Source organism: Leptosomus discolor, chromosome 2 (genome assembly GCF_034619465.1).
Source record: "Leptosomus discolor isolate bLepDis1 chromosome 2, bLepDis1.hap2, whole genome shotgun sequence".
In the NCBI taxonomy this organism is placed as follows: Eukaryota; Metazoa; Chordata; class Aves; order Leptosomiformes; family Leptosomidae; genus Leptosomus; species Leptosomus discolor.
Genome location: NC_141392.1, coordinates 125,869,626 through 125,886,630, shown reverse-complemented (window position 1 = coordinate 125,886,630; position 17,005 = coordinate 125,869,626). Strand labels below are relative to the sequence as shown.

The 17,005-nt window shown below is 43.8% G+C and overlaps 1 protein-coding gene across 2 annotated transcripts in view; it reads left to right on the top strand.

Annotated features, from left to right (window-relative positions):
* The window catches only part of FZD3 (frizzled class receptor 3), a 53,532-nt gene that overhangs the window by 15,845 nt on the left and 20,682 nt on the right, over positions 1-17,005 (top strand). The window contains exons 2-3 of one of the 2 annotated variants that reach the window (XM_086461701.1): positions 8,161-8,293; positions 10,695-10,945. In XM_086461701.1, the coding sequence (XP_086317827.1) occupies positions 8,161-8,293; positions 10,695-10,945 (384 nt within the window). Of the gene's footprint in view, positions 1-8,160; positions 8,358-9,927; positions 10,946-17,005 lie in introns of both variants that reach the window. The other variant, XM_086461700.1, reaches the window with a different exon arrangement.

Here is a 17,005-nt window from a genome sequence, read left to right as displayed (position 1 = left end):
TGTATTTATTACAACCCGTGAGTCTGCCATGGTATTCTCATATATGAAACCAGGTGTTTTGGCTAGTGAGAGGATTGTGTGAGAGAATTTTGACAGCAGACCGGCTGCCAGGGAAGCAGCAAACAGAGCTTCCTGAATTGATTTAGTGTCTTTTTTGTCTTGCAGCCTTCTGTCTGCAAAAGTGTGTGCTCCTGGGTTTCAACAGCATCAACGCCTGTTGTCTGCCACAGCAAGAGCTCTTTGTCTTCTGTATTGCGGAGCTAATGCCGTAAAACTCAAGGGTTTACCTTAAATATCCTTTTCTGGGTCTGGCTGCATCCAGGGCAGTTGATCTCTGCTTTAGGAGGCCACGAACATGCCAGATGTCCTGAGCAGCACAGCTTAGGGTTCCATGTTAACTGGCTGTAAGGTCAGCTTAGCTGTGCCCTGTTCTTCATCCACCAGTAGTGTGTCCCTTTTGCACCTCTTGCACTGGCACCAGAGTTTGCCCAAACCTATTGTAAGGTTGTCCAGGAGCTAAACCAGTGAAAAACTAAGCTTAGAAAAAGGTGAATTGATCAGCCTAAGTACAGGAAAGACACTCAGATGCTAACGCTTAAAGGTCTCAGCATTCAGGATCTTAGCCTGACTTTTTAGACTACTCGTGGTCCAAATACAGCACGTGTGCCTTGGAGGGTAGTTTCATGGACAGTTAAAATCGATCTCAAACCCAGGCTGGTGGCAGGGGAGAGGGCAGGGGTTGATAAACTTATGCCCATTGTGAAACTGGACCCTGAAGTGCAGTAGATGACAGCTGTCATTTGTCCTCATTTCACAGCCGTGCAGGAGGAGGACAACTGTACAGTTCACACTCACTTTTAAGGGAGTCAGCATACTGTAGATTCCCTTGGTCAGTCTGTCAAGAAGCACTTTGGCTTGAGTGTCAGAATTCAGAAAACAGAAGCCTTCTTCCATCCTCACCCCCGGAGAACACAGAGCTTCAGCTAGTCTGCTTTGGCTTGTAATCTTAAACCCTCTTAGATTTCTGCTATGTCAGCGGTGTGAAAAACCACTGCTAGCAAAGTCACACATGAAATAGCAGAATTCATCAAGCCTTTGAGAAATAAAAGTAAATTCTCTTCCGTAGGGGTGTTCAGTGTTGCTTTCATCGTACTTTAGAAACCAAACTTGTCTAATTTTATTCTGCAGGGTGTTACTGTTGTTTATTATGTGGCAAATGCTCATTCTGTATGTTGATGGCCGTAAAAATGAGAAGGTGAAGTGAATCTCATCAGCGATTTTGAATCTTGGCTGTGTCCTTATCTGTATTTTCCCTCATGTTTCCCATTTTTAGAGATTCCCTTTTTATGAGCTCTGAAGAACTTGATCTGGCTACCGACTCCGTTGTGTGCTCTCAAGTTAGTGTCAAGTCTTCATACCAAATGTTTTTCCTCCTTCACTCAGCAAGATTAATTTTTGAGCACGGCACCAGCAGTGAATTGTTTATATTCTTCCCTCCTGTTACTCTTCAAGGAGACAGACCTCCCTCGAGTTGGCAGAAATAGTCCGTGAGCCCCTGACACGTAGCTCAGTCTGCCATGGCAGTGTGGAGGGAAAGGAAAGGTTGCTAGCACTAACGCTCCGCTTCTCCTAGTGGGTATCTTTCTCCTCCCCAGAGTGACAACAGCACTGGAGCGTTTTTTCGGCAGGCATCAAAGCCGCGATCACGCTCCCTTTATACTCAGAAGGTTGTCTTTGCAACCGCAGGAGGCAGAAATGTGTCATTTAAATGAAAAATACTAGTTTGTCAAGACTCACAGCTCCTGCCCGTAGTCTCTTGGTTGTCCAGACATGTGTGCTTTATAGTGTCTTAACTTAACAGTATCTAAAATACAGTCCAGGGGACTCTTTATTTATTTCTCTGTGATGCTTTGGAAGTCTCCCAAGCCCATCACAGCAGGCATATGGAGAGGAGGGAGGAAGTCCAAGCAGTCTCAGCTGGCTTATAAAAACTAACGCTTCTTGCGAATGGAAATTGTTACCAGGACCACCCATCTGCATTCGTCGGTTCCTAAAACATAAAGCCCACGTTTAGGAAAAGTGCAGATTGACAGATGGGTGACATCTTTTCCGTGTCTTCCGAAGGAACTTCAGAATTTAAAATGAAGCAGGAGACCTCTTTAAAGAACAAGAGCAGATGGCTTTGCTTTTTAGTCATATAGACAGAGATTGATGTTGTTTGCTGTCTTTTAACTACTTTCATCTTTATCCTACTTTCTTTTCTGCAGTCGAGAAATTAACCTCAGCTGTCTGTTTACAGACCAGAAAGCTCAGGATGGTTTGCGTGATTGCTGCCCTTTCGCATGTAAGGCGGGTAAAATAATTGGTCTTAGGTTTTAAAGTGAGTAACAGGGTGATTGTTTGGTTCAACCTATAGCATGAGGGAAATATCATTTAAACCCATACTAATTACTTGACATCTTTATTGTTGGAATGACTTAATAGCTATTTAAATGAATCATAAATCATAGAATCGTTAGGTTGGAATAGACCTCTGAGATCATCAAGTCCAACTGTGGACCCACACCACCATGCCCACTAAACCATGTCCCAAAGTGCCACCTCTACACGTTTTTTGAACACCTCCAAGGACGGTGACTCCGCCACTTCCCTGGGCAGCCTGTTCCAATGTTTCACCACTCTTTCAGTAAAGAAATTCTTCCTCATGTCCAATCTAAACCTCCCCTGGTGCAACTTGAGGCTGTTTCCTCTTGTCCTGTCGCTTGTTACTTGGGAGAAAGTAACGTGAGGACATATGTTTTTAGTACTAAGGTAAAACAATGTGAAATTTTTTACTTCCCAGTCCGTAAAGTAGTGCAGTGTCAATCTAATCCTCATTGCAGCCATAGTTTTTCCAGCTAACATCAAATTAGGAGAAGTGGGATATCACACAGCAGTGGGTTGTGTGGTTCATCGGGGTTCATATGGGTAATGTGAGAGTCGCTTTTTTCCATGCTGAAGAGGAAAGCTTAACAGGCGGCCGGAATGGTGACCCCATTTGGCTTTTCATACAAGCCAAAAATAATTACCAAAAAAAAAGTATACCTAAGTTTCCCCAGACAAGTTAGTGGTGAGGTAAGCTTTGAGTGTACATTATGCTGAGTATTCTACACGGAATTTGGCTTGGCACTGTGCGTTAAAAGCAGGCTGGGGCAAATGAGCCTATTGCCTTTGGAAAACAGAACCAAGCGTCTGTGCAATGAAGCTGCACTTCCACAGTCACGTTAACTTGAGCGAGCGTGGGTTGGTTCCAGAAGAAAGGGACTCACTCTTACACACCTGATCGCGTGTTTCTGGCCCTTTCTGCAACCATTATGTATGTGGCACTATCTAGCTCGAGGCCAAACTGAGTGGAAAAAAAGTAGCTTTCTGTTAAATCCAGCTATAGTTTTTTGATGAAGTTAGTGCCCCAGATCACTGCCCTGTGTGAGCACGCTGTAATCCTCTTTAGGAAGCACCAGTTAGGTTAAGGCAGGACCCTCAAGGACAGCCTCAGTTGCAGTTAGCATCAGCAGTTTAGGTACTACAGCAGTTGTTCAGCTCAGGATATTAACTTACAACCGATATTTTCAGGTTAACTTTGTGTAGCAGTGTGACTGTGGGCTGTAGGCTCCAGCAAACCTGGCAGGATTCAGAGGAGCGTGCAGGTCAGAGCCACTGGAGAAGAGATTCCCACTCTCTCAAGAAAACCGCTCGTACCACTCTCTCTCTCTCTCTCGCGTTCTCACGATCTGTCAGAGCCATGTGAGCCATTTGGTCAGAGCAGCCGCGTGGTTAGCCAAAGCAGGAGGCCGTAACGTGTCCAGTCTGACCAGCAGTTGGCTGCAGAGCTAAATCCTAGGGGCAGCTTCTGCGAGGCTCCTCGGGAGAAGCAGCCCAGAAAGCATTATTGCCCGTGCACTTTGAGATACAAGATTTTTTTCCCTAATGACTAGCAAGCTAAATTCAACCACAGCAAGCAGCAGATCATGTGGCTGGCCTGAGACAGGATACACCCCGAGGCAGTTGCTGCCACCAGAGAATTGCAACAGTAATTGACAGTCATAGCATCACTCTTCTCCCATGAGCCTGAGGGAAGAAAACTTCCCTCCTTCTGTCTATGAGTTTAGCAGAGTGCTTCCTGGTTAGGCTTCTGTTAAAAGATGGGAACATACAAAGAAACAGAATAGTGGAAGATCACCAAAATAATTTCGTTTAAATCTTGCAATAATGTCGCTTCCCAGATAACAGCCAGCTAAATGGCTACTGCTGTGCAAAACAAAAAGTACAATTTGCTTTATTATCTCTCAGTGAGAAGTCTGAAACTGTAACGCAGTTCCACGGTGTATTTAGAGTTAGTGCTCTTGCTTTGTACCAAAAGTGAGAATTTGTTTAAAAAATGATTTGGGGAGAAATCTATGCATATCATTCCATCTCTCCTTTGTCTTTCAACCCCTCCTGAAAAAAAAAAAAGTGAAAAGAAAACCCAAGGCAAGCAGGAAACTTTCACTCTCTGTTAAAACACAGCCATTAAAACATTTTCAGCAGATAGGAACTGTAGGGAGGGAAGGAGCTGGGGCCACACTGCTGCGAATTGGGAAATTTCTTAAAGCAAGTTTGCTGCCAGCAAAGAAAATTTTGGGGAAGAGGGAAAGAAGAGATGGATAGGGTTGTAGTGCGAGTTGGACTGCTCTGAGGAAAGCAGTGATATGTGGTTGTGGCGTGTGTTATTTGATACACAGCACCTGCATGGCAGAGCAAAGGAGGGATGAGAGCGGCCTGACTCAGCCTGAATAAAGTCAAGTTCTAACAGTGCTGTTATCACTGGGTTTGAAGGAATTTGCATGGTCACAGAGATTATTCTCAGGGGTGGAAGGACCAGTGGGTGTACGACTGTAGATCTATTATACAGTTATGTGATCTGGCATATTTTAAATACTTAAGTACCTTCAGGAGCGAAGAAGTGTTTATCTCTTCTTAGACATTTAGCTCTTCCCTTTCTTGAATTTCACAGGACTTGGCCTGAATTGTTGAAATCAGTTTGGCTATCCCGTCTTCTCGTGTCCCTGTCCTCTTCCTTTTTCCTTTGGACATTGTGTTGTTCAACAGGCATTCTTCAAAAGCCCGTCCCGTTTCAACAGAGAGCCTTTTGTTGGCACCAGATGTTGAGACTAAATGGCACAACTTGCACGGCGTCCTTGGGCAAGAGCATAAAAAAAGTGTTTTAATCTCCCTGGCTTTGCTTTTAATAGTGAACAACATAATCAGCAGGTGGAAGTGACTTTTCATGTTAGGAGGTGCAGCGCGGTAAGATAATTTTAGAGATAGGCTGCTCACCGACTGGGCTGCTTACAGGCACAAATGCTGCTGCTGCTGGTTGAAAGCCAGTAAGTCTCTTTTTCTGCATTACGAGGAGTGGTTGTACGGTGTTTTCTTCTTCTGTTGTCTAGCTTAGCCACTTTGTGGTTTTAAAATAAACTGAAGAGAGTTTCTGTCTGCCTGCAATCGCTATTTTGAGAGACAGACTGTTGTGAGAGCGGCCTGGAGTTGCTGAGAAGCAGAACAGCCAGCACTGGGGGACCAGTCCTATTCAACTGGAGGAGTATGCCGAGGCCATGCTCTGAACCAGGCTTGTTTTCTGCAGCTCGAAAGAACCCCTAGCGAAGCTCACGTGCCCTCTGGGGGACTTTGTCAGGGACGGTTCAGTTAAACCGGTGTTACTTCAGATGTTTCAGCGTCTTCAACCCAGCCTCCAGCTGCCGTGCCAGAAGGGAGTGGGTCTCTGCAGAGACCTTGTGTCATATCTGTCAGGCCCAAGAGAGGACAGATCTTGTGCCTGATTGTCCAGGCCCGTGTGGATGTCTTGGAAAATAAATGGCCTCTGAGATAGCAGGAGAAGACGGGGTTTAGGCAGCTGTCTCACGTCCTGTGTGTTGGAGCACCCTGTAACGTAGCCCACCGGCTGCTGGAGGGGACAGCCAGGGAAGGGACAGCCAGGGAACACACTTCCAGACCCTGGAGCCATTGCCAAAGAGCACCACCTGCATCCCCATATTTGGATGTTTCCTGTCTCAGTTCCAATATTCCCTCGGACACCGTTGCCCAGTGTCCTGTGGAGCTGGCTGAAAGCCATTGCAACAGCCACCTGCCCGCAGCAGGATCAACAGGCTCCAGGGAAATACCGGTACCTTTCTGCTCCCTTGAACTTGCTTTCCTGCTTTGCCTTTGCTTTGCAGTAGCCACGACCTGGACCTCTGCCCAGTTTTCTTACGTGCACACCTGGAGATAGTCTGGGATCTTCCTAAACGGTACAGCTCTCTGCAAATCAACCACCAGCAAACCGATCTTTTAATGAAGGGGAAATAGCAGGAAAAGAGAAATTTCTGAAGGATCTTTTCTTAATGGAAGGTGTATCAGAGGAGAGGATAGAGCATTTGTCAGGAGAATGTGAAATTTAGGTATGGGTACATGTGTTATAGGCAATAACTATTTAAAAATAAAAACATATCTGCATCTGAAGTAAATGTCCAGCCAAATAGAAAGTGTTCCTTGAGTAACTTTAGTTCCTTCCTTCTTCCTTGTCAGTAGCTCTGAAGGCTTACACTGCTCTTCACACAGGCTGTTGCCAAATCGCACGGTTCTGTTGTCATGTAGCAACATTTTCAAAAACACATAGCACTGAAGAGAATTTAATCAGCTTGGTAAACAATAATTGTTGTTTTAAAAAGTCAATACAATCACAGCATCGCTGTGTCTTGTATGCCAAAAATTAACCTTTTGCAGAGCAAAGGAGGTATATGAGAATTGGAAGAGTAAGGAGGTGATAGGGAGAGCTGAAATGTGCAACTTTTCCTCATCATTTCTAGTAATTGCCATTTATGTTGCCACAGAAGATGACCTGTTTTTTGTTGTTGGGTCTGTTCTGTTCTGTGGTTTGGAAAAAGAAAATGTTGAATTGGTTTAAAATATTTCTCAGGAAATTGCTGTCTGAAAATGTAATTTTTCTAGAGCCTGCTCTTCAGCTTCAGTTGTAAGATTTAGGGGGTTTGTGTGTATATGTATGTCTATATAGCAGGTTCGTTTGTGTTTCTGCTATTGCAGCACAAATTCTGAGCATTAGACTTCTTGCTCTATAACCCTGCTGGGCTGTGGAGAAGAGGAAGCGCTGGTGCCAAGATAATGGACTTTGAATAAAACTGTCTAGAAGAAAGCTCATGTTAGTGTTGCCATTGATTAAGCAGATGTCACCTTTTCCTTTCAAGCTGTGATTTGAAATAAAAGTCAAGGAAAAGAAGTGGCTTGCGAAAATGTCACTGCTGTTTCTCCAGTCTGGAGGTAGCATTCGTATGCGGTTCTGTTTTATTCTAGAGTTGTAAGTCCTCCTGTGTTTCAGTATTCTGTGGTTCCACTCTTAAGAACGTGCCCATTGGGATTGTGTCCTGTCTGCAGATACACTGATGGTAGAACTGAGATTTTAACAGATGGGTTCTCTTCAGTTGGACAAGATGCTGTGGGAAGAACGCAATGGAAAATGTCCCGTGTTTGCATTTTGTAGAAAGAAATGAAGAACGCTGCCCTGCTGAAGAAATTCAAGAAAGAGATTATTTACAATTGTTATGTCGTGATCTGAAAAGACTGTGTGAAAGATCACAGAATGCTATATTTCTGTACTACCACGGAATCTTGCATCAGCTAACATTCCTCAGGTTGTAATCTCACCCACCGAATGCAAGCTTTTCATGCCACCCTGCTAAACAAGCAGCTAGCAGTGGGTGATGTGTCTGTGGGCTGCACAAGCGCTGAAAGGAATCAAGTTTCTGGGAGTGTTATTGGAGAGTGAAGCTAAGCCTGAACCCTCAGGTGTTTAGGTGTCTAATTCCCCTTGATTTTAATGCAAATCGAGTACATCAATGTCCCTTGTGAATCTTTGCCTTTGTCCCCAGGGTTCTCGGATACCTGCCTTCCTCAAATACCAAAGTGCTGTCTTATGATGGTCACTTCTCCCAACAAAGTTCAGAAAAAGAAGGTTGTGGTTATGGTTGTGGAAGCCCTAGCACCACATGAGGCAAATTACATCTTCATGCTGAAGTGTTCTGCGACACCGCTGTTTGCAGCTATTGAGTTCTTCTTTTTCCTTTCTAGCCCTTTCATCCAATGGTGAATCTGGAATGCTCCAGGGATTTTCGACCATTTCTGTGTGCCCTCTACGCTCCTGTGTGCATGGAGTACGGCCGTGTCACGCTCCCTTGTCGTAGACTCTGTCAAAGAGCGTACAGTGAGTGCTCCAAACTCATGGAGATGTTTGGGGTCTCTTGGCCTGAGGATATGGAGTGCACAAGGTGAGCAAATCTGGGGTTTTTTTTTAAATCCCGGGGTAAAATTTTAGTATGATCTAGGATGTTTTATGGTCTGAAACAGACGTTTTAAATGTGTTCCATTACAAGTGCCCGTATTTTCCCTCCCATTTGTGCAACAACCTGTTTCCTGAGGTGGAAACCAAGTTCATATTTCTATCATCTGCCCAAGAGATCAGTTGAAAATTTCTGTGGGCAGCTGCTGTAACCTGCACACACATACTCTTAAATGAATGCATCTACCCATCTATTTTCCTTTGTCATTTGTGCTGACCTGATTTTGTCTGCTATACCAAAATTTAATAGGTGACACTGCTATAAATTTCTCTGAGAGTCAGGAAAAATTATGTACGTGAGAGATTAATAGCCCCTTTCTCTGAAGGGGGAGCTGACTGGTTTTGATGAGTGTATGAAGTCCTAAAGCTCTGTTTTCAGAGCATCTACCTCTTGTTGAGTTGTGTGCAAGCAGATGTTTTCAGCTTTACATTACACAAATAACTATAAAAAAGTATTTGATGATGTTCCAGTCTATTTGAAACAGAATATACACGAAACTGAAAACAATATGCTTCATTTTTTTAATGAGTGACTCCGACAGCTAATAAAATACAGGAGCACAGACAGGAAGAAATAGTCTTGCTTACAGTTGGATTGGAGAGAGAGAGAACCAATTAAAACTTCTTTTAGCAAAAGAGTAAGACAGAGGATGCTTCCAGGTCCTGATAATCTGGATCAAAGGTGGCTCTGAGATACTCCGGACAGATGCCTGGGCCTGTTAGGTCCTCCCTTCTCCTCAGTAAGGCCCAGGTAGTGAAATTTCAAAACCAGACCTAAAACTGCTTGAACTTTGCTGATGCTGTGTTAGTGCCATCGTGCCAGAACGCGAGCTGTGCCAGAGGAACAGGCGCACTTAGCTTACGCTGCGCTTGCTGAGGTGATAACATCTAGCAGAGGGAAGACCTGGACAGCTAGGTGTGGAATCCCTCCAGTCTCTCCTTCAGAACTTCAGACTGCACCTCCAGCAGTCCTTAGCCTCCAGGGAGAGCTTTATTTAATTACAAAAATATCTTCGTCATAATTTCCATTTATTAATGCTGATAGCAGTGCTGGGTTGGATTTTTGATCTAACTAGCTCACCGCCCTGTCTGATAGCAGCTAGCCCAGTTGCTTAGGGAAAGGTTTTAACATGTTCTATAAGATCATGCTTCTGTGAGCACATAGTCTCAGTTTACAGTAAGCCTAAATTTATAGACTTCCTGAGATGGAGTTTGTATCCTCATCTTTATGCTTAAAGCCCCAATGGGCCCCTTGTCCATTTATTTCTCTCGTCCATTTATTTTTAAACCTATTTCATATTTTCACCATCTGCTGCATTCTGGGATAGCGAATTCCAGAGCCTGTTCACCCATAGTGCAGTATTTCACGGGTTACCCATTCTTTGGCTTGTCTTTGGTTTTGCTCCAGTTAGGTTGTCCAAAGTCAGACAGAGAAATAAGGTTACTAGTCTTTGCAATTTATATATTCCTTGTAAATAAATCTTTTTCTTGCTTTTCAGATTCCCAGATTGTGATGAGCCGTATCCTCGCCTCGTTGACCTCAATTTAGCTGGGGAGCCCACAGAAGAGGCCCCAATGGCAGTACAGAGGGATTACGGTTTTTGGTGTCCTCGGGAGTTGAAAATAGACCCTGATCTGGGTTACTCTTTCCTGAGGGTACGGGACTGTTCCCCTCCTTGCCCAAATATGTACTTTCGGCGTGAAGAGCTCTCTTTTGCTCGCTACTTCATCGGAGTGATCTCCATCGTCTGCCTTTCTGCCACCTTGTTTACTTTTTTAACTTTTCTGATCGATGTCACAAGATTTCGCTATCCAGAGAGACCGATAATATTTTATGCTGTCTGTTACATGATGGTGTCGCTAATTTTCTTCATTGGCTTTCTGCTTGAAGACCGAGTAGCGTGTAATGCATCCAGCCCTGCCCAGTACAAGGCTTCCACGGTGACACAGGGCTCTCACAACAAAGCTTGCACCATGCTTTTCATGGTGCTCTATTTCTTTACCATGGCTGGCAGCGTTTGGTGGGTCATTCTTACCATCACGTGGTTCTTGGCAGCTGTGCCAAAATGGGGCAGTGAAGCAATCGAGAAGAAAGCGTTGCTCTTCCACGCCAGTGCCTGGGGCATTCCAGGAACTCTGACCATCATCCTCTTAGCCATGAATAAAATTGAAGGTGACAATATTAGCGGCGTATGTTTTGTTGGCCTCTATGATGTGGATGCATTAAGATACTTTGTACTTGCCCCTCTCTGCCTGTATGTGGTGGTTGGAGTTTCCCTCCTGCTAGCTGGCATTATCTCTCTCAATCGGGTTCGCATTGAAATCCCGTTAGAAAAAGAGAACCAGGACAAACTAGTGAAGTTCATGATCCGGATTGGCGTGTTCAGTGTTCTGTACCTCGTGCCGCTCTTGGTTGTAATTGGCTGCTATTTCTATGAGCAGGCTTACCGAGGCGTGTGGGAGACGACGTGGATTCAAGAGCGCTGCAGAGAATATCACATCCCGTGTCCCTATCAGGTGAGGAAACCGATGTGACATATTCAGGAGTGCAGAAAATGGGTAACGAGGGGATATGTTAAGACTTATTTATTGTCCCTAACAGAAAGTGCTGCTATTCCTACGAGGGAAGGTTCTTGCCGTGCTCACATTACTTTGGTAGTGCCTTAGGCCTCCTGGAAGACTAGGTATGACTGGGAAATTGGAGGCTTGCATCAGCTGCCTTGTTTGTGGAGTTTCTGGGCTGTACGGGCCCTATACAGGGTATATAGCTGCTATTTCTGACCAACTTCAGGAAGAGGACTTGAGGAGTTTATTTTTGGTCATTAGAGATGTGTTAGAAGTTTTGCTCTGAAGGAATTTTGGGATTTAAACTGAGTGGTCATCAGCCTGATGACTGCTTTTTCTAGTTTTTGTTGTTCATCTGTAACAGTTTTGTTGCTTTGATTAGCCTAGAGGGGTTCGTGTTTCTTTTAGAGCAGCCTATGCATGTCTCAGAAATGTTTGTATAGAATCTTCCTTCAGGTGTCTTCTGGAGAACACCAGAGCTTACAGCTCACCAGTTCTGGTTTTCTCAAGAAAATTACACTTACCTGCTCCGTTTGTTTAATCGAGTTATCCCAGGAACGGAAGCCCCTAAGAGCACTGGATCTCAAACTGTCCACTCTTTACTTCGGTCTCACACTGGGGCAGTTTCAAAGAAAGTATTGTAAGTGTTAACCACTGAAGCCTATTTTCTTTATTTGAGCCAACGTGGCAAATTGGGTTTGGAATGATATTGCATAGAGATTTTCCGCAAGTTATTTAAAAGCAACTTGATTTCAGGGAGGTTGTACAGCAAGCGTCTAGTCTATAGCTGTGCACACAGGGCTTTAAAAAAAGTTAGTATTTTGGCTCTAAAGCAGCTAAAACACCAGCTGGATCGTCCAAGCTCACATTTTAATGTAGTAAAGTATCACCTAAAGGTTTGGTTTAGTCTATATAGCTTGATAATAATCCTTTTATTACCTTTTAACCCGTTTTATTGTTTTCTCTGTTAGCTTTTATTAGGGTGTGACTCTTCCCTCCCTTCCAATGTGCAGCATTTTTATGGCAGGAAATACCTGTCAGTGGGTGTGTGCAGTTCCATTTGCTTGATTGAGTCTTCATTGCTGCAGGTTTAATATGTTAAAGTGATACTTAAAAAGGGAGAAAAGGAGGGATATGCAGTTTTCTTAGGTAATTTCAAATACCCACCATGTGCCAATCTGGAATTTGGGTGAGAATCTGTGAAAAGGAAAGGATATTGCTTTTGCAGAATGTTGAACCAAAACTATTTTAAACCTTGAAACTTCTGATGTCTGAGGGCTAAAACCCTGGGTAGTGGAATAACGAAAACATGTAGTAAAACGCTAGTCAAATCTCTAGAAAACCGTTAACATAATGGCTCAGCGGGAGTCAAAAGAACAATAATGGTTTCATTCACATCAAATTGGGTTGAAGGACCCATAGACCCTAGGGAGTATTAGAAGGGTTTTTCTTCTAACCCATCCAATTTTTTTTTCTTAAACTAAACATGCTTCCCTAATTAAACTCTCCAGACTTACAGTTGAAACAGATTTCCAAAGCTGTGGGGGAAAACAATTTTATCCTTAGATCATGCTAGTAAAATATGCTATTAAATTAGGGGGAAATTTGAAGTATCTCTCACTTGCAAAATAAGACTGTATTTTTTCTAAGCCTCGATGTTATTTAACTTCACTTCAAACATTTGAATATCGGTTTCTGAGATTAGACTCTCCTAAATTGAGAGCTGTGGTTGGTTCCACAGTGGACATAGGTTTTATGTGCAAAACTTACACAGGGTTGTGGTAGTTGGAATTTGCTGCTTGCATAGGCACACTGAGCAAAGCTGAGGTTAAAAATTCATTAGTCCGTTCAACCGTTTCATCATCTTTGCCATCGGAGGATGATGCCACAGTAACTCAGGCTGGAAACTTGCTAATGGGGGAGTTGGAGGATGCAGCTGCTACGGCCGTGCCCCCCTGCCTCCCTCCTGTGACTGCTTCGTGCAGGAGATACCGCGGGGTTAATCATTTGCTGCAGATTCTCCTGGCTGCTGCTGAACCAAAGAGGCCTCAGCAGCTGGTGTTCGAATGAACAATAGACATCATGTTTCTTCAGCTCCCTAAAGGGCTAAATACTCCGAAAATGGAGGAAGAAACGAGACGCCTTCACGCTTCAATCTTGATTTCTGGCTACCTGGCTGTTTCCTGGGTTGACCTGGCTGTGTATTGTTGTGGTTGTTTGTCAGATCTGGGAGGCATCTCTTGCTTTCCTTGTGAAAGAAAAACTTTTTTGGCCACAAAGAGAGGAAATCAATAACCCAGTATTCCCTCTCTTGGAGAAGCAGTAGATTACAAAGAAGCAAAAAGGAGCTCGTTACCTTTCCCTCGGTGTCCTCCAAGTTTCTGGAAGAGACTAGGAAGGAGGGGAAGGGTTTGTACAAGCTGGCAGCAGCTGTCTCCCCAATCCTTAGTTTTCTGTAGCATCGTGGGCTGCCACAGTTCAGGCAGAAGCTTTAGTCTTGCCTGGGCAGCAACGGCAGGTAAAAGAGGCAGCAGTCGCCCCCCTCGTACCGTGGCTTTGAGGGCTCAGCTGGGCTCCGAGATGAGCTGTCGAAAGTTGAGTGGAGTAAATATTGTTTCCTTGAGTCTCCTTCAGTAAGGAAAAAACAACTACCGAGCTGAGAGGTGAGGTTTATTTACAGTATGTACAAGGTATCCAATACGATTAAAAAATGTAGTTGCACCTTCCCTGCTGTCGGGGAAACACGTTGGGTTTGTGGATGTCAATTTAACAGGCAACTCGGGGAGCTGTGTTTTATATCAACCTGGAGAAATCTCTCAACTGAGTTAAAAATATCAAGGTGACTGTATAATCATAATAATTATAAGATAATGTCTTCTTTCAATACAATTAATGGCAAATTGACTAAGGTGTAACGACAAATAATTGGTTTCTGATGCTGGGACTATTTGCAGAGATGCAATCTTTCCAGTCAGTGTTACTTCTGTCTGAAATATCTGCTCACAGCGCCCTAAAAATGTCTGAACCCATCCACTTTCATTTTCACCAAGGTCGGGACATTTTTCTTTTTCTGGAGGGGAGAGCAGTGCCTCTGTAATCTACTTTACTGTAATCTATTCCTGCACAGTAATATTCAAATGAGGAGCTGAAGTTTATCTTGGTATCTCACTTTTCACTCATTGCCTTCAAAAATGAATTCATGCTTGGCCTCAAAAACTGGATTAATGTTTTTGTGCAAGAGGAGTTCATGCAGTGGAAAATGAAATTAATTTTCAGTAGCTATAGAACCTGGTACCTCCTTCATAAGCGTAGCATTTTAACTGGGCTGTGTGCATTACATGCTCTTCAAGTCAGGCTTTTATCTCATATATAATTTTTTTTAATGAGAGTAAAGAGCAATTTTACATCAAGGTAAAATGCAGAAATGAAGGGGAAGAAGCAGGGAAGTGTGACACAATCCAATCATAAAACAATCACGTCTAGTCATCTCTTTTGCTACGGCTGAAAATACGTGCTTTGCTGCTGCTCGTTTTGCTTGTGGTTAACGGCAGTGGTTCTGCCAGTCTCGTATCGTCCTTCGGAGGGCAGAGCCTCGGAACCAAGGGTTGGATTTCTGTGACGTTGGGCTCAAGGAGGGACGTTTGGGGAAATAAGATTCCGTGTGCTGCTGTTGCTGTTCGGTGTGGCTATCGTCATCGTCATCCCTCAAAGAATTCCACTGTTCTTAATGAGTTCTTGGTACTGGCTTAGCTTTTGAGTCTGAGCTCCTGACCAAATGGTTAGCTTTCAAAGTCTGTCTCGTCCCTCTCTTACTTTGCAATTTCTACCTGGTGTGTCGATGGAGCACGTCATGCTGTGGGAACTAGTTCAGATGAAGTGGTGGCCTGGGGTAAAATGCTGGCAGTCACTTTACAGAAGCACAGAATCGCTCAGGTTGAAGAGACCTCTGGAAATCATCTAGTCCAACCCCCCCTGCTCAAGCAGGGTCAGCCCAGGACTACATCCAGTCAGGGTTTGAGTGCCTGTTGTCTTAAAAGCTCTAAGTTCCTTTTTATCAGACATCCAACCTCAGATAGACCTGATGTAAGGTAAAAAGTAGGGTAAAAGGGGAAAAAAATGTGAAATGCATTTAGCTGCTGTTACATATTCTTGTCCTCCAGGCACCACGGTGTCTTGTTCTTTACAAGGAGAGTGTCAGAGTTTTGTTCCTCTCGGAAATTACAAAGGCAATTGAACTGGGACACAGTGACCTGCCCCAATCTATGAAAATATGTCTCAAAACTGGGCTGAATTTGGCTGCAAAGTGAAATAGATACTCAGCAAAGCCTGTCTCCAGGGCTGCATCAAGCCAGAAACATTCAAAGGTGGAAGAAAGCGGTAGCTGTCGCCTTCCCAAGACAGGGAATGGTGGCTGCTTTCTTGGGATGGCAGAGTATGGTGGGAAAAGCTTCTACCTCTTTTTTTTTTTTAGTCCCATAATTGAACTGTGTAGCATTGTTTAGGCCTGGAAAGGTTTATTGGGCTGGACCACAAAATCAGATCTCCTGCAAAGTAGAGGAGGTCCTGAGTTAAGATTTATTTCTCTGAAATCCAGACATAAACAGACTCTCGACCGTTTTCAGGAATGCTTCAGGGCTAGGCTAGGCTGATGGGAAAGACATCCAATTTAGATATTAAGGGGGGGGAAAAGAAAAGTAAACTATTTCAAAGGCATTTGCTACCCTCGTGGAAGTCCTTGAGAAACGAAGCTAAGCAAAGTGAATTATCTTTCCTTGTGATCTCATATTCGTAATTTCCCTCCTCATATGGCTTCCCCGGATTAAAAGACTTCAGTGCTAACTTAGTGCTCCCCCCTCATCTCTTCACTAATATTTAGGGGAGTGGAAGCTGTGGATAGCCCATTTGATTTACTGGTGATGGGGCAGCCCTGCCAGGAGGGAGAGTTTAGAACGAATAGCAAACTCTGACCTTGTATTGGAAACTCTCTTTGATTTTCCGTTAGGAACTGGGTTTTGTGCTGGATGCTGAATATCCATCCAGTCTTGCTCAGCGTGGTACTCCAGGTAGAGTCCTAAGCCCAGAACCAGAAGTAAAAATAGTGATGAGTGCATTTGGACACAGAAAGCGCTGAAATGGATAGATCCAGCTACAGAGTCTGCTTACGGCCAACCGAACCAAGGTGGGGCACTGTGCCCGTGCCGCGTCTTCCTCATTATTTCATCTGTTCTTTGCTTTGGGCTTGACCTTATATAAACCAGTGGGATTTCAGAGATAATTGACATATGTTGGAATGAAAACAATGTGAAAATCGAGAACTGCTACTGAGAGCAACATTCATTCATCTAATTTCGAGTGTCTCCATCTGAGCCAAGCATCTTAGCCTGCTTTTCTAGCTGAAGCAGAGGAACGGGCATTTGTATAGTGATTCATTGGACCTGCAAGTGAATTGTACTCTGACTTCATGTATTATCTGTTTGAAGAGCTCACGTTTGCTCTTACTGGATATTTTTATGTTAGGATTTTTTGCTACAACATTCTAGGGAAATTTTGTGGGGGGAAAGGGTAGGAGAGGTTAGGGGGTTTTGGCAGTCTGTCCCCTTCAAAAATCAGAATGTGCCTCAACACCTTTTAAACACACTTTCTAGATCCTGACCAGTCTTGGCCTGAATAGCAGTCATTCCAGGCAGAAAACTTGGTAACACCTTTTTTGCTCATTTTAGAAGAAAGAACATAAACAAGCACCTAAGACGCAGTCTCATGTTTGGGAATCCCATGGACAGGTAATTTTGCTTTGCTAAACACCATCTGAACCTGAGTTCAACCACTTCAGCCGCTGATGGGGAAGGCTTTTTCTGCAGGAACCGTGAGCACAACACGACCATTTTTGCAAATGTCATTTAACCAACTGAGTTCTTGAAGCAGTTACTGTGCTTATCTCTCTAAATCCTATTTTCCTTCTGATCTTTGCTTTTAAAAAAATGACAACTGCCTTGGTATTTTTAAGGACTTAAT